Below are 18,503 nucleotides of genomic sequence, written 5' to 3'. Positions count from 1 at the left end.
ACTGCACCCCACTGGAATCCTCAGACTAAGAGAAACTATGGAATGTCCCAACATTCGTTCCACTCAGGAAAGGGCCTGGCACCTGAATGGGCAGCACCTGTACCTCCTGCAGAGTGAATGCAACAGTGGGGGCTTCATCCATCCCCTGTCTCTTTCTCCCCCCGCCCCCCTCTCACCCCCATGCTCTTGGATTGGAAGATGCTCTCGTCTTCAGGCTCGTCCGATCTGAATAATCTTCTGCATCGTCGGGGTTAGCCTCAAGTTCTGCAAAATATAACCGAACAGACAAATGATTAGCAGCAGAAGAGGGGGCAGGGTGGCATGAGTAGGCTCATTTGAAGGACCACGATGAATGATGGCACATTGTATCAACTGAAGCGTCCCCATGAACCGAAGCATGGCTAGCTCGCAGAGTACTTAATCTTTAGCAAAGCCAGACTTTGGAATTTGCAGCACTTACCCTCTCCCTTGAGTGTGGGCCCAGTTTGTGCAGTGGTGTTTGCTTTTCTCCAGGCAGGACCCATAAAAGTTGCGGCCCTCTCTTCCAAGGATGTCAGTGGGTGCTGATTTACTGGACCACCTCCTGTTCAAGTTCTTTCCCTTTTGTTGTGGGCCACCTTCCTCTGCAAAGATGAAAATATAACTTTTTAGAGAGGGTGTATTTCTGCTGGGTGGGACATATACAGATGGTCACATTTACAATTGCAATTCCAGTGAATAAATGAAAATATTACTTGACACAAACTGCTTGACCAAGGTCCTGCCACTTTTTGCATGGGCCTCCAGACCTCTGGGTGGTCACCATTGCACAGTAGTCTTCAAGTTAATTCCAGCGTTGCTTCATTTCTTCTGGTGAAACTTTTATGTGACCTCTGCTAATGTCCAGCTCATGCCATCTGGCTTCAATTACAGTAACTAGTGCCTCCACTTCATCCTGTGAGAAATTCTTGGTCTTTGAGCTGTACCTGCATGCCAACTTTCAATGACTGATGTACCATGACACCCAGGTCTCGTTGCACTTCTCCTTTTCCTAATCTGCCGCCATCCAGATAATATTCTGCCTTCGTGTTTTTGCCACCAAAGTGGATAACCTCACATTTATCTACATTATACTGCATCTGCTATGCGTTTGCCCACTCACCTAACCTGTCCAAGTCACCCTGCAGCCTTTTAGTGTCCTCCTCACAGCTCACACCTCCCAGCTTCGTGTCATCTGCAAACTTGGAGATATTATTCTCAATTCCCTCATCCAAATCATTAATGTATATTGCTGGGGTCCCAGCATTGAGCCCTGCGGCACCCCACTCTGCACTGCCTGCCATTCTGAAAAGGACTAGTTTATCCCGACTCTCCGCTTCCTGTTCTCTATCCACGTCAGTACATTACCCCCAATACCATACGCTAAAGGGTTAAAAAAGTGTTAAAGGCTACTGGTTTACTGAGCGAGGCAAATTATATTTTATTATATGGAATTCTGGACATTTATGCACCAGAAAAAAAAACACTTTTTTTTTGCTGTTCCTGGTGTTTTGGCCTCCTGCGTTCCTGATTTTAATCACTCCACCATTGGCGGCCGTGCCGTCAGCTCTGAAATTCAGTCTCCACCTCGCTCCTTCTCTAAGATGCTCCTTAAAACCTGCCTCATTGTTACTTTCCTAGGTCTTGTGTCTACATGAAGGGTTGGTGAACTGAGTTTTGTTGGTGGACCCACCATATCTTGTTTCAATGGAAGAGGGTACTCATTAAAACCCATCCCTTGTTTTTGGCAATGTTATCTTAAGATTCTTTTACTTTACTGGAATTCTACTGACCTCTTAAGCACAATTCTTGCATGGTAGACTGTAATCCCAAGTGTAAATGGCTCTGACTCCACACAAGGGATGATGACAGAGATCTTCTGTTCCGTGGGCTTCCTGGTCTACCGTTTGAACAAAGGCATCCTCCGTTGGCCTGCTAAACATACTGAGTCGGTTCTGCGCATTATTGTGCTTGCATCTTGATACAAAGTAGAATCATGGGGCCCAAGTTTCCACAAGAAAAAAAACGGGCGCCCCTCGGAGCTGGGCGCCCGTTTTTCGCGCCTAAAACGGCGCCTAAAAAAATCCTCAGTATTCTCCACCTACTTGCAGGTCCTCTGGCCCTCGGCGCAGCCAGCACGAGCTGTGGGGGGGCGGAGCCAGGTCCCGGCGCTGAAAACAGTGCCGGGACCTCTGCACATGCGCGCTACAGTCGGCACGCAAGTGCAGTAGCTCCAGGCGCTGAACTGTGTGGGAGGGGCCCGAAGCACGCAGCCCCTAGCCCTGGCTGAATGGCCTCACTGGGGCTGCGTGAATGAGGCTCCTCCCACGGCCAGCTCCTGCTCCCCCCGGCCCCGACCCGAGACCTGCGATTTCTAAAATAGTCCGTTCTCCACCAGTTGCTCCTAAAAAATCAGGCGCGACTCATGTGGAAACTTGGGCCCATGGTGTGAATATGAAAGTGCATGGGTCTGCATCAAATTCTTTGGCTTGCTTAGTGCATTCAGTTGTGTGATTATGACAATTATATTAGGAATCCATATCTCTTAATACACTTGCCCTAATGAGAATCTATCAATCACAGTTTTTACATTTTTAATTGACCTAGTGACTTTTTGGGAGAGAGTTCCAGACTTCTACCCTTTGCATGACGAAGTGTTCCCTGAATGGCCTAGCTCTAATTTTAAGGTTGTGCCCACTTGTTCTGTACTACCCACCTGTAGAAATCGTTTCTCTCTCTCTTACCTGTTCTGTGACATTCCTTGACCCATTCCCCAAACCAGATGGCAGTATAAACATGGGAGAGTGGCACACACACACCATGCTCTTGAGACTGGAACTAAAATAAGTAAGCATAAAAGCACCTGTAGTTTAACTTGTCTTGACGTATTGGTGCCGAAGTTTTATCCATCAGCTCATGTTTCATTCATTGAAATGAAGTATTTTTTTTGGTTTGCTTGGAACATTTATGCCAGTCTAAGCAATCATTTCCTCTCGGAATAAAATGCTAAGCAAACCCATCAACAAACAGATGTTTGTGAACTGAGTAGTAGAATCAATCACCTTGTGTTGCTGTCTGGCAAGCGAAGTGCACATAGCAAACAGCCTTTTCTGCTCATGCAGTAGTTCCTTCTTGGGCTGAAATGCAGAAGGCTCCTCTCAAAGTTGCCTGGAGTAGTAACAATGGGCTCAAAATTGCCCAGGAGTTGCTCCGTTTTTTTTGGAACAACTTGATTTTTCTGGAGTATTTTAAAAATTGCCATTTTGCATATTCAGTTTGCACCAGTGTCAGTAAATTTGTTAGGATTTTTTAAATTTAGTTTAGTTTTTTTCAAAAGGGGGCGTTAGCAGCCACCTATGCCCGTTTTGGCCACTTTGGACAGCCAATAGTTACTCTAAACTAACTTAGGCCAGCGTTTGTGGCCGCACAGAAAACTCTTGCGGAGAGTTAAGAAATCAGTGCAGACGGGTACATCGAAGGCCATCAGAACTTAATGACTTGATTAAAGAATGTGAATAAGATCAAACGACATCACTGACCCTCCCAATGCCTGCACCCAACCAGGCCTCGGACAACCTACCACCAAGGGAACTGGTTGACCGCCTCAAAGACTCCCCCTGCGGGGCTAACGAATGCCTCATGATTCTTCGACTCACTTTTTATCCCAGAACCAGTGCGCCACAGTCATCAGTGCGTACACCCCAACACTCGATGTAACTGATGAGGCCAAAGAGGGTTTTTACTCCAACCTCGCAAAATCCCTGTCCTGTGTCCCCGCGGGCGACAAACTAGTCCTCGGTGACTTCAACGCCATAGTTGGCAAGGACACAGACCTCTGGGGTGCGTTATTAGTGGAGAGGTGGTCGGGAAAACCAACTCCAACATGTCTAGAGCACGGACTTGTCATCACCAATACCTTGTTCTGCCAGAGGGACATATACAAGGCATCGTGGCAACACCCTCGCTCCAAGCACTTGCAGCTGCTCGACTATGTCATTGTCCGAGCCAAGGATCACCCGCGCCATGACTGGAGCAGACGACTGCTGGACGGATCATCGTCTAATCCGATCCATCATCGACATCAACATAGCCCCAAAGCGGAGGGGGGAAGCAGAAGCAGTGCTGCAAAAAAATCAATGCCGGAGCACTTAAGGACCCAGCTAAGAGAGCCCTATACAGCCAGCACCTCACGGCTAACCTGGCGTGCCTTGACGACCCCGAGACGCAGAATGCCCACAGCACTTGGTCTGCCCTCCAGGCCTCCATAACCAGTGCCTGCAAAGAGACGCTCGGTTACCCAACCAGGAAACACCAGGACTGGTTTGATGAGAATGATCAGGAGACCCAAGAACTAATAGATCGCAAGCGCAGGGCATTTCTGAGCCTTCAACAACAACCCAACACGGAAGCAGCAAAGAAGCATTGCAGACGGCTCACCGCTGAGGTCCAACAAAAAACCTGGGACCTAAAGAACAGGTGGTGGATGGAGAAAGCAAAGGAGATACAGCAACTGGCCAACGACCATGATGTGCGAGGATTCTTCATCGCAGTCAAGGCCACCCACGGGCCAAACAGCCAAGGCCCCACCCCACTGCTGGCCAAGAACAGGGAAACACGCATCAAGGACACCGAAGCTGACAGGGCCCGCTGGAAGGAGCACTTCGAAGATCTCCTCAATCGAGACTCTGCCTTTGACTCTAGTGTTCTCTACTCCATCCCGCAGCATGCCACCCGCCACCACCTCAGTGAGACCTCAATACTGCACGAGGTAGAAAAAGCCATAAGGCAGCTTAAAAACAACAAGGCTACGGGTGCGGATGGAATCCCTGCTGAGTATTGAGGTATGGCGGAGAGGCACTGCTGACGCGAATACACGACCTCCTCTCTCACATCTGGAGGGAGGAGAGCATGCCGGGGGATCTCAGAGATTTAATAATCGTGACCATCTTTAAAAAAGGGGACAAGTCCGACTGCGGCAACTGCAGAGGAATATCCCTGCTATCAGCCACTGGGAAAGTCGTCGCTAGAGTCCTCCTCAACCGTCGTCTTCCCGTGGCCGAGGAGCTCCTCCCGGAGTCACAGTGCGGATTTTGTCCCTGATGGGGCACAACAGACATGATTTTTGCAACGTGACAGCTACAGGAAAAATGCAGGGAACAACGCCAGCCCTTATACATGACCGCCTTTGACCTTATAAAGGTCTTTGACACTGTCTATGGAGCGTCCTCCTCTGTTTCGGATGCCCCCAAAAGTTCGTCACCATCCTCCGCCTGCTCCATGACGACATGCAGGCCGTGATCCTTGCCAACGGATCCATCACAAACCCAATCCACGTCCGGACTGGGGTCAAACAGGGCTGCATTATCAGCCCAACCCTCTTCACAATCTTCCTCGCCGCCATGCTCCACCTCACAATCAACAAGCTCCCCGCTGGAGCGTAACTAAACTACAGAACCAGTGGGAACCTGTTCAACCTGCATCGTCTCCAGGTCAGATTCAAGACTTCCCCAAACTTTGTCGTCGAGCTACAGTACACGGACGACGCCTGCATCTGCACACATACAGAGGCTGAACTCGTATTTACGTATTTACTGAGGCGTACGAAAGCATGGGCCTTGCACTAAACATTGGTAAGGCAAAGATCTTCCACCAGCCTGTCCTCACCGCACTGCATTGCCCCCCGCCCCCAGTCATCAAGATCCACGGCACGGCCCTGGACACCGTGAACCACTTCCCACATCTTGGGAACCTCCTATCAACAAGAGCAGGCATCGACAACGAGATCCAACACTGCCTCCAGTGTGCCAGTGCAGCCTTTGGCCGCCTGAGGAAAAGAGTGTTTGAAGACCAGGCCCTCAAAACTGCCACCAAGCTCATGGTCTACAGGGCTGTAGTAATACCTGCCCTCCTGTATGGCTGAGACATGGACCATGTACAGGAGACACCTCAAGTTGCTGGAGAATTCTCACCAACGATGTCTCCGCAAGATCCTACAAATCCCCTGGGCGGACAGGCGCATCAACATCAGCGTCCTCATCCAGGCTAACATCCCCAGCATTGAAGCACTGAGCACACTCGATCTGCTCCGCGGGGAAGGCCACATAGTTCGCATGCCAGACACGAGATTCTCAAAGCAAGTGCTCTACTCTGAGCAGCTTCACGGCAAACGAGCCAAAGGTAGGCAGCGGAACGCTACAAGGACACCCTCAAAGCCTCCCTGATAAAGTGCGACATCCCCACTGACACCTGGGAGTCTCTGGCCCAAGACTGCCCTGTAGAGGAAGTGCATCCGAGAGGGCGCTGAGCACCTCGAGTCTCAACATCAAGAGCATGCAGAAATCAAGCGCAGGCAGCGGAAAGAGCGTGCGGCAAACCAGTCCCACCCACCCCTTCCCTCAACGACTATCTGTCCCACCTGTGACAGAGTCTGTGGCTCTCGTATTGGACTGCTCAGCCACCAAAGAACTCACTTCAGGAGTGGAAGCAAGTCTTCCTTGATTCCGAGGAACTGCCTATGATGATGATGACAAATTTCGTGAAGTTAATTTACTATACAACGGAAGCATTCATAGAAGCTTAAACGACAAAAATAAACAAGTGGAGACAAAAAATGTTTACATCATTTAAAAAAAATATCCAAATAAAAAATAGAAGTACCTCCTGGTCGTAATTCTTATGTCCTCCCAGCCGCCTAAACTCACCCACCATCAGCCTGCCCCTTACAAACAAACCCTACCTCCCGGGGTCGGGGATCAGACCCTCCAGGATCAGAACAGCACCTGGGGTCAGAGATCGGACACTTCTGGGGATCAGGTCTTCCCTAGAGGTCGGGGATCGGACCGCCCACGGGATCGGTGATCGAACCCATCCTGTGTTTCGGAATTCCTCCCCACCCCCGGATCAAACCTCCGCCCCCACCCCCCCCCCCCCATCCCTGCCGCCCCGGCTTAGGCCCAACCCCAACCTGCTTGCTGTCGCCTTCTATCCTGGGAAGGCAGCGAGCCGGCCTGTGCGGGAAGCCACTCGACCTGGGATAAGGGCGGGACACCTCAGGTCCCACGCTGCAGCGCGCACAGAGGCTGGGGGCAGGAGCTACTGCGCATGCGTGCACACTCCAACGCGCATGTGGCGAGCTGCCGGCACTGTTTCTGGAGCAGGGCCCTAGCTCCGCCCCCCCCCCCCCAAATCGACTGGCCACGCCGCACCAAACCCCGGGAGAGGCAACACAGCGGCCAGAATCGGGGGAGACCTATTGCCAGATTTTGATATACTTCTACGATGTGAGATTGAACTATAATAACTGTTTTTAGCTTTATAAATGAGGGGTTCCTCATTCCTTGAGAGAAGTTCAGCCTCCATGTATGTAGTTGCTACCAACACTATCCTTGATTCTGTTACTGACTGGTGCTGTGGCAACTGCCTTCATTTGTATATACTCCACTTTGATCAAGATACTAGGTAGAATTTATATCACAGCGAAGCAAAACTACTTTCAACTAATTGTAAATTCAGTCTCTGGAATCAGTTCAGAATAAATCATTGTACACAACAGTGTGGAAGGTTGATTGACTAAAATGACAGAACAGGTACTATGTGCAAATCTCTCGAGTGTCCCTATTTAATTGTTCCCTTTCCCACGTGAAAGCAATTTCTATTTGTAAAGCTTACAATTCTTTTACAAGAACGTTTGGGCCTCTACTTGTATAATCTAGCTTTATAACCATATAACATATGCTAATTGATGGACTTGAGGGCATTGCCCATTTTACACGAGTAAAACTGGTGCTAAAACATCCAATGTGGTGGGTGGCATGCGCACGTACATTCCACACTGGAATTGCGTTGCCCACCACATTGGTATATCAGTAAAAGAGGCACCCAGGGCCCACAGGCAAAACCGCATATGCAAAGGCACACTTGATAAAATTGTTGTTCTCTGAAGGCAGCGGGAAACATGTGATCTAAAAAGTGATCCTTCAAGGGATTACTGGAGGTCGCCAACTAAAAGATAAGTTTTTAATAAAAAATACTTACCTCAATGTGGAGCTAAGAGGTGCAGGAGCGCTCCTCCTGGAACGCGCGCATACGCGCGCACTCAAAACACACGCGAACACGCACGCGCACTCACAACACACGCACACATGCTCAACGCGCGCGCGCGCGCACTCAGAACACGCATGCGCGCACTCAAAACACGCATGCGCGCACTCAAAACACACACTCAACACGCGCACTCAAAACACGCGCACTCTCGCGCCCACGCGCGCGCACTCAAAACACGCGCACTCTCGCGCCCACGCGCGCGCACTCAAAACACGCGCAATCTCGCGCCCACTTCAAAACACGCGCACACGCGCGCCCACTTCAAAACACGCGCACTCTTGCCACTTCTAGGCCACTGTCAAGCTGATCTATTTACTTGTTGTACTAGCTGGCTATGCCAGATTGTAAATCTTTGAAATTACTTTTTATTTACCATGTATATGAGTAGCAGTTTTGGTACAGCCAGCTAGGAGTGTCTGTCATTTAGCAAGTTTGAAACTACTCTTTGCAAATAAAGGGTTACAATAATACAATTATGGATTTTATGTAAACAAATACATGGACATCTAGCTAATTTCTATTACCTTTAGGTGCAATTTGCTGTATGACAAACTGTTTCCCCTCCCTTCTACTTGTTTCTGTTCTTATTATGTCTTAATAATGTATGTCATAATTTTTCTATTAAAGCAATCATTCCATTGCACCACTTCATCTTTAATGCCACTGTGCAGATTGAGATAGATTGCTTTGAAGATCAGAGTCATCATCATCATAGGCAGTCCCTTGGGGTCGAGGATGACTTGCTTCCACACTAAAAATGAGTACTCGGGTGTCTGATGAGATGAACTAATTTTAAACGGTGGCAGATGCCTGTGCATGAATTCTTTTAATGTGGTGTGGCCGTTGCACACCAGCCACCACATGGGCTTGACAGAGCAAGGTCTTGGTCCAGTGTCAAGGGGATTCAAGACGATTGGAGACCAGGCTCTGCCACATGTGCCAATACATACACACAAGCTCAAACATATTCCTACTGTCCGCCTTCCTTCCTTCCTTCCCACAGGATCTCTCTCTCTACATGCAATTCATAGTACGCAATATGAGCCTCACTACCTAACAGCCTCGCTATTGGCCCGTGCTACGCCTTCCCTTGGTTTTGTCCACACTGCTCTGTTATAATTTGGTATGTGAACAAAGGCATCTAGGAAAAGTTGCTAGCTGTAGTCAACCGTACACATTCCATAGGAAAAGGGTTTCTTGAACTTTTGAAAAAAGTACGAGGGTAAAGTAGCTTGAGCACAACTCAAGAGTATGATTTGTGGGGAGAAGGATTATTTCTTAAACGGTAAGTGAGGAAGTGATACTTCATTGGTACAGAGCCTTGGTCAAACCCTGTCTGGAATACTGCATTCAGTTTTATGCATCAAACCCTAGGAAAGATCAGTTCTCCTGAAAGGTCATCGATCTAAAACGTTAATTCTGTTTCTCTCTCCAAGATGCTGGCTGACCTGCTGAGTATTTCAAGCATTTTCTGTTTTTAATCTCAGGAAAGATATATTGGCCTTGGAAGGGGCACAGCACAGATTCACCTGAATGAAACTGGGGTTAAATAATGAGGACAAGTTTCATGTATTCCCCTGAGTTTAGATGGTTGAGGGCTGATCTAATTAAGGATTTGATTTCTCTAGCCATTTAGGATTGAAATCAGGAAGCACTTTTTCACACAAAGGGCAGTGGAAATCTAAACCTTGCTCCCACAAAAGATTGTTGATGCTGGGTCGATTGACATTTTTACGGCTGAGATTGATGGATTTTTGTTGGGTAAGGGTTTCAAGGGATATGGAACACAGGCAGATAAATGGAGTTCATGTACAGATCAATGATCTGATTGAACGGCGGAACAGACTCAAGGTTCTGACTGACTTGTTCCTAGGCATTCGTTTAGGTTAATTTATGTCATACATCTCATGGTCATGGTTTCTGGCTGCATCTTATGTCACCTGTTCTGCAAAAAAAAAAAGTCTTGGCAGGTTATGTAGGATATACAGCACAGAACGGTGGCAGGTGCCTGTGCATGAATTCTTTTAATGTGGTGTGGCCGTTGCACACCAGCCACCACATGGGCTTGACGGAGCAAAGTCTTGGTCCAGTGTCAAGGGGATTCAAGACGACTGGAGACCAGGCTCCGCCACATGTGCCAATACATACTCCGACTGTCCGCCTTCCTTCCTTCCTTCCCATGGGACCTCTACGTGCAATTCATAGTACGCAATATGAGCCTCACAGCCTCGCTATTGGCCCGTGCTGCGCCTTCCCTTGGTTTTGTCCCCGCTGCACTGTTATAATTTGGTATGTGAACAAAGGCATCAAGGAAAACAAAGGCAGCCATTAACTCATTGAATGGCGGTGCAGGCTCGAAGGGCCGAATGACCTACTCCTGCACCTATTTTCTATGTTTCTATGAAACAGGCCATTCAGTCCAACTGGTCCATGCCAGGGCTTTATGCTCCACTCGAGTCCTCCTATCTTTCCTCATCTCATCCCATCACCATATCCTTCTATTCCTTTCTCCATCATGTTTATCTCACTTACCCTTAAATGTATCTATTCTATTCGCCTCAACCGCTCTGTGGTGGTGAGTTCCACATTCTCTCCATTGTCTGGGTAAAGAAGTTTCTCCTGAATTCCCTATTTGATTTATTAGTGACTATCTTTTATTGATGGCCCCTAGTTCTGGTGTCCTCCACACGAGTGGAAACATTCTCTCCAAATCTACCCTGTCCAATCCATTCATAATCTTAAAGACCTCTCGGGTCATGCTTCAGCTTTCTCTTTTCTAGAGAAAAGAGCCCCAGCCTGTTCAGTCTTTCCCAATAGGTATAACTTCAGTTTTAGTATCATCCTTGTAAAAAAAAATTACACCCTCCAGTGCCTCTATATCCTTTTTATAATGTGGAGACCAGAACTGTGCTGTACTTCCAAGTGTGGTCTAACCAAAGTATATGGAGACTAGAATAGTACTCCCAATTGCAGTATAATCAAGGTTCAATACAAGGTTAGCATAACTTCTCTAGGTTTTAATTCCATCCCTCGAGAATTGAATGAACCCCAATGTTTGGTTTGCTTTTTATGGCATTATTAACCTTTGTCCCTTTCAAGCAGGTTCGGTCCAAACTCTGGGACTTGACCCTCACCCACACCTCAATCCCACTCCCCTGCTCTCTCGGAGAGAAGGCATAACTTTTGAAGCGTGGCTGCAACCTCCTCCCCCCCCCCCCCCCCCCGCCCCCCGCCCCACCAACCCCCCAAACTCCTCTCATTTACAATTGTTAACTTACAACTGAGATAGATAAGAGAAACTAGCTCCGATTATGAAAGACCCTTCCGTTAATTGTTACACCTGAGGTTTTCGCATGACTATCCCCATTAGATCATCACGGCTTTAAGTCAGCATGCCCATCCACCTGCCCAGCAAGGTGGTGGCCCCTTTAAATAGAACTCGCCAAGGAGGTAGCTGTCCCTTTAAATGTCCATTGTGCCCCGTAGTGGACCGAATCTTCCGGGAGGAGCTCCTCAGCCACAGGAGAAGACGGTTGAGGAGGATTCTAGTGATGACCTTCCCAGTGGCTGATAACTGGGAGATTCTTCTGTAGTTGCCGCAGTTGGACTTGTCCCCCATCTTTAAAGATGGTCATGATTACTGCATCTGAGATCTCCCGGCATGCTCTCCTCCTTCCAGATGAGAGAGATGAGGTCGTGCATTCGTGCCAATAGTGCCTCTCCGCCATACTTTAGTGCCTCAGTGGGGATTCCATCCGTTCCCGTTACCTTGTTCTTGAGCTGACGGATGGCCTTTTCTACCTCGTGCAGGGCTGGGGTTTTGCTGAGACGGTGGCGGGTCGCATGCTGCAGGATGGAGTCGCAGATATTCGAGTCAAAGGCAGAGTCTCGGTTAAGGAGATCGTCGAAGTGTTCCTTCCAGCGGGTCCTGACTGCCTCGGTGTCCTTGATGAGTGTCTTGGCCAGCAGTGGGGTGGGTGCTTGGGCTGTAGATGGACTATGGTGAAGAATCCTCGCACATCATGGCTGTCGGCCAGCTTACTGTATCTCCTGTACTTTCTCCACCCACCATCTATTTTTTAGGTCGCGGGCTTTTTGTTGAAGCTCATGGTCTACAGGGCTGCAGTGATAACCGCCCTCCTGTATGACTCAGAGACGTGGACCATATACAGTAGACACCTCAAATCGCTGGCGAAATATCACCAACGATGTCTCCGCAAGATCCTGCAAATCCCCTGGCAGGACAGACGCACCAACGTTGGCATCCTCGATCAGGCCAACATCCCCAGCATCGAGGCACTGACCACACTCGACCAGCTCCATTGGCGGGCCACATTGTTCGCATGCCTGACAAGACTCCCATAGCAAGTGCTCAACTCGGAACTCCTACATGACAAGTGAGTCAAGGCCTCCTTGATAAAATGCAACATCCCCAGTGACACCTGGGAGTCCCTGGCCAAAGACCGCCCTAAGTGGAGGAAGAGCATCCGGGAGGGCACTGAGCACCTCGAGTCTCGACGCCGAGAGCATGCAGAAAGCAAGCGTAGGCAGCAGAAGGAGCATGCAGCAAACCAGACTCCCCACCCACCCTTTCCTTCAACAACTGTCTGTCCCACCTGTGACAGAGACTGTAATTCCCAAATTGGACTGTATAGTCACCTGATAACTCACTTTTAGAGTGGAAGCAAGTCTTCCTCGATTTGAATCGACACATACCAAGGTTGTGGTCCCGTTTAATAGCCTCACAAAGTGGCAGTCCCTTTAAATGAACCCTCACCAAGGAGATGGCAGTCCCTTTAAACGGCACACACCAAAGTGGTCCTTTTAAATGACCCCCTCACCAAGGGATGGCCCCTTTAAATGCTACCCACCAAAGTGAGGGTCTCTTTAAATGGCCCACACACCAAGGAAGTGGTTGCCCCTTTAAATCTGGGTTTCCTGAACAGATCATGAACCCAATCCTTTTTAAAATTATTAAAATGAGGTTGGTGTGGTTCTACAGCATAAATTATCGATCGTGCATGAAAAACAAAAGTAGCATCTGCAAGGTGCACCTGATGGCTGTGAATTTCAGTGGGTAACTGAGCTATGTATTCCTTGCTTTGATCCTTTGATCCTGTGCGAAGTTAACTGACCTCAGCCAGTGCAGCATGATTGCTGCAGCAATTGGTCGTGGTGTCCCTGTTGTGGAAAATTAGCTAGAATTCACTCCTGTAGTTGTCTTGTGACCGTGGCAGCAAAATGTGGATTATCCAGGTCTGGTAAGGACAGGGTCAGGCTCAGCTGTGGTTCGACAGCCTGTTTATACATGAATACTGGTTGCATGCCCGAGATAGTGGAAGATATCTATCACCATAAAGCCACTGTATGAGTTGCAGATATTGTAAACGGAGGATTGAAATGAGTAGAGTGATTTATAACACATGTATGAGAGAATTAAATGTGGTGGAATTGCTTCTGTACTTGAGCCAATTTCTGCAATTTTGATATAGAATAATTTGCAAAATGTAAAATGTAATTGCATAGAAGTTTTAACTTGAACAAGATATATTTTCCACCTTTCTTCCCCCCCCCCGCCCTCCCCCAAACAGTATATTTAGATGTTGATGATTTAATTGTGTTTCATTGCAGGGGAAACCCTGAAATTCCCTGTGGCATCCGGATTCAAAACGGCGGACAAGCTGGCGATGTCAAGGGTGCCAACTCCCCCTCCGCCTGGAGAAATGTCCAGTGGACCTGTGGCAGAGAGTTGGTGTTACACCCAGGTACTGTACATCCCAATGCTTCTGCACTTAATTACTAAACGGTAGCAATGTTAATAATTTCCCTCTAAAAGAGATGAACTACAAATTTGAGCATTGTAACATCTAGTTTACTTTTAGCTTTAAAAAGTGGAATTGTTTTACTTTACATGACAGGTGGGCATGAGGAGAGAGCATAATATGTAAAAGCCTAAGACATAGAATTTGCTGCAGTCTGTAAGTCAAAGATTCCCAAAGGGGGCCGGTTGTTCTTGAATTCAAGCCTCATTCGAAGCACTCATGTTCTATCATCATAGAGGTAGTCAAGAAACACCAGGGAAACATGGAGATTTCCAAGCCGATGATCCCAATGGCCAAGGTACAATGAGGGGCTGGGCTGGAGATGGAGGGCATGGTATGGGTACTGTTGAGGGGAAGGCCGAGCCATTGCAGTCTGTTGGACTGCTTCTTTTTAGTTTTGTTGCTGTCAATGTCAGATTACACGTGCACACACACTCAGTTGTAGTAATGGCAGGACCTTCATACTACATGAAAGTTACTGAGACATACACTTCACAAAACCAGTGTATACTCTGAGAAACACACTCCAAATCTAGTGTCTCTGCTCATCTTCTCTCAACTCTTTATACAAAATCACGTCTTGAATTGCTGAATGACTACATTCCATACATACTATGAATGCTACATCAACAGTACATACAAATAATTAACAGACAATGTAGACTAAACGACGAGCTACCCATTGTCCTGAAATCAGGTCTTATTGCTGCAACGACTCTTACCATAAATTACTGTAAATACACAGATGACCAGATTGACACATTTGAATGACTCATTGTCTAGCATCCTGTTTTTGTGGAGACATCCCCAGGCCAACATCCCCAGCATTGAAGCACTGACCACATTTGATCAGCTCCGCTGGGCAGGCCGCATTGTTCGCATGCTAGACACGAGACTCCCAAAGCAAGCACTCTACATTTGAGTACAGGGGCAGGGAGGTGTTGCTACAGTTGTACAGGGCATTGGCGAGGCCACACCTGGAGTATTGTGTACAGTTTTGGTCTCCTAACCTGAGGAAGGACATTCTTTCTATTGAGGGAGTGCAGCGAAGGTTCACCAGACTGATTCCCGGGATGGCGGGACTGACCTATCAAGAAAGACTGGATCAACTGGGCTTGTATTCACTGGAGTTCAGAAGAATGAGAGGGGACCTCATAGAAACATTTAAAATTCTGACGGGGTTAGACAGGTTAGATGCAGGAAGAATGTTCCCAATGTTGGGGAAGTCCAGAACCAGAGGTCACAGTCTAAGGATAAGGGGTAAGCCATTTAGGACCGAGATGCGGAGGAACTTCTTCACCCAGAGAGTGGTGAACCTGTGGAATTCTCTACCACAGAAAGTTGTTGAGGCCAATTCACTAAATATATTCAAAAAGGAGTTAGATGAGGTCCTTACTACTAGGGGAATCAAGGGGTATGGCGAGAAAGCAGGAATGGGGTACTGAAGTTGAATGTTCAGCCATGAACTCATTGAATGGCGGTGCAGGCTCGAAGGGCCGAATGGCCTACTCCTGCACCTATTTTCTATGTTTCTATGTTTACTCGCAATTCCTTCACGGCAAACGAGCCAAAGATAAGCAGAGGGAACATTACAAGGACACCCTCAAAGCCTCCTTGATAAAGTGCAACATACCCACTGACATCTGGGAGACCCTGGCCAAAGCCCACCCTAAGTGGAGGAAGTGCATCTGGGAGGGCACTGAGCACTCATTGCCGAGAGCATGCAGAAAACAAGTGGAAAGAGCGTGAGGCAAACCTGTCTCACCCACCCTATCCCTCAATGACTGTCCCACCTGTGACATAGAAACATAGAAAATAGGTGCAGGAGTAGGCCATTTGGCCCTTCGAGCCTGCACCACCATTCAATAAGATCATGGCTGATCTTTCATCTCAGTACCCCTTTCCTGCTTTCTCTCCATACCCTTTGATCCCTTTATCCATAAGGGCCACATCTAACTCCCTCTTTGATATATCCAACGAACTGGCATCAACAACTCTCTGGTAGGGAATTCCACAGGTTAACAACTCTCTGAGTGAAGAAGTTTCTCCTCATCTCAGTCCTAAATGGCTTACCCCTTATCCTTAGACTGTGTCCCCTGGTTCTGGACTTCCCCAACATCGGGAACATTCTTCCTGCACCTAACCTGTCCAGTCCCGTCAGAATTTTATATGTTTTTAATGAGATCCCCTCTCATCCTTCTAAACTCCAGTAAATAAGGCCCAGTCGATCCAGTCTCTCCGCATATGTCAGTCCTGCCATCCCAGGAATCAGCCTGGTGAACCTTCGCTGCACGCCTTCAATAGCAAGAACGTCCTTCCTCAGATTAGGAGACCAAAACTGAACACAATATTCCAGGTGAGGCCTCACCAAGGCCTATACTCCCTGCTCCTATACTCAAAACCTCTAGCTATGAAGGCCAACATACCATTTACCGCCTTCACCACCTGCTGTAGCTGTATGCCAACTTTCAATGACTGATGTACCATGACACCAAGGTCTCGTTGCTCCTCCCCTTTTCCTAATCTGCCGCCATTCAGATAATAATCTACCTTTGTGTTTTTGCCCCAAAAATGGATAACCTCACATTTATCCACATTACACTGCATCTGCCATGCATTTGCCCACTCACCTAATCTGTCCAAGTCACCCTGCAGCCTCTTAGTATCCTCCTCGCAGCTCACAACGCCACCCAGTTTAGTGTCATCTGCAAACTTGGAAATATTACACTCAATTCCTTCAGCTAAATCATTAATGTATATTGTAAAGAGCTGGTGTCCCAGCACTGAGTCCTGCTGCACCACACTAGTCACTGCCTGCCATTCTGAAAAGGACCCATTTATCCCGACTCTCTGCTTCGTGTTTGCTAACCAGTTCTCTATCCAAGTCAGTACATTACCCCCAATACCATGTGCTTTAATTTTGCACACCAAGCTCTTGTGTGGGACCTTGTCAAAAGCCTTTTGAAATTCCAAATACACCACATCCACTGGTTCTCACTTGTCCACTCTACTGGCTACATCCTCAAAAAATTCCAGAAGATTTGTCAAGCAGGATTTCCCTTTCATAAATCCCTGTTGACTTGGACCGATCCTGTCACTGCTTTCCAAATGTGCTGTTATTTCATCTTTGATAATTGATTCCAACATTTTCCCCACTACTGATGTCAGGCGAACCAATCTATAATTACCCGTTTTCTCTCTCCCTCTTTTAAAATGTGGTGTTACATTAGCTACCTCCAGTCCATAGGAACTGATCCAGAGTCGATAGACTGTTGGAAATGACCACCAATGCATCCACTATTTCTAGGGCCACTTTCTTAAGTACTCTGGGATGCAGACTATCAGGCCCCGGGAATTACTGACCTTCAATCCTATCAATTTCCCTAACACAATTTCCATTCAATAAGGATATCATACAGTTCCTCCTTTTCATTAGACCCTCGGTCCCCTAGTATTTCCGAAAGGTTATTTGTGTCTTTCTTCGTGAAGACAGAACCAAAGTATTTGTTCAACTGCTCTGCCATTTCTTTGTTCCCCATTATAAATTCACCTGAATCTGCAGGGACTGTGGTTCTTGAATTGGACAGTTCAGTCAACGAAGGACTCATTTTAAGAGTGGAAGCAAGTCTTCCTCGATTCCGAGGACTGCCTATGATGATAGACTAAACGTCAATACAGTCCATGTTCATCCGAAAGCTGCTTCAATTTTGAACCCAGCATGTGTCATCTCCGATTGCGCCGAAAGTGATGTATTCCAGAAATATGGGCTTTTGCTCCCATACAGTCCTGCTCACTAGCCTCCTATTCAGTCTATCGGGGTCAGTATTAAACAGTGCTGCCCTAACAAGTTAATGTTTTAACATCTCTCAAGAAGTAAATCTATTGATAAAGCCAGGCAAATTTGCTACAGATCATTTATTGTTTGAATCATTAGATCATGAATTCACTAAGTCATGAGAGCTTTTGATATGCAGTGAATTTTGTGTTTTGATGCCAGGAGTCCGGTAACAAAGTTATGAGTCATTGGACATGTTAGAACCAGGCACCAGGCCTGAGGAGGACATCAATATCTGGGTGCTGTATTTTTTATAGCTGAGTCAGTCTGGGTGGGGTTAAAAACCAGTTAGAACACTCAGGTCATGCCTGTGACTCAGGGACAGGGGGTGAAGTAGTTAGGATGGATGTAAATGGAAAGTAAGAAGCAAAGGCCGTGGAGCGCAAACAGACAGACCGAAGAGCAGAGTTAAAGGCTTGTCGGGGGGGGGGGGGGGGGGGGCAGGCATGTCAACATGAGCATGTTGTGTAAGGCGATAATGGTTTGTACAAGTAATCTCTCTGCCATTTGTTCTTGGGAGCATGTGGTAATTCACAAACGTTGGAATTCCCAACATTTGTAGGAACTGATTTCCTCAATCTGAGCTTGTGAGGAGTGTATTAGCAGCTGTGTTTTAAAGTTAATTTTAATGTAATGTGATGAGAAAATATATGATCAAAATTAAGAGAAAAATAGAGGCTTAAGCACTTTAACCAAGGAGGAAGATGCTGATTAACCGACCTCGC

The 18,503-nt window shown here is 47.4% G+C and overlaps 1 protein-coding gene across 10 annotated transcripts in view; it reads left to right on the top strand.

The window, feature by feature from the left end:
* Positions 1-18,503, top strand: part of LOC139259737 (speckle-type POZ protein-like A) — a 270,126-nt gene that overhangs the window by 179,472 nt on the left and 72,151 nt on the right. For all 10 annotated transcript variants that reach the window (XM_070875375.1, XM_070875374.1, XM_070875380.1 and 7 more), the window contains one exon: positions 13,753-13,886. In XM_070875375.1, coding sequence (XP_070731476.1) covers positions 13,809-13,886 — 78 coding nt within the window. In that variant the 5' untranslated portion in view covers positions 13,753-13,808. The remainder of the gene's footprint in view (positions 1-13,752; positions 13,887-18,503) is intronic.

This window comes from Pristiophorus japonicus, chromosome 3 (genome assembly GCF_044704955.1).
Source record: "Pristiophorus japonicus isolate sPriJap1 chromosome 3, sPriJap1.hap1, whole genome shotgun sequence".
Lineage (NCBI taxonomy): Eukaryota > Metazoa > Chordata > Chondrichthyes > Pristiophoridae > Pristiophorus > Pristiophorus japonicus.
This window is presented reverse-complemented; position numbering and strand designations above follow the sequence as displayed.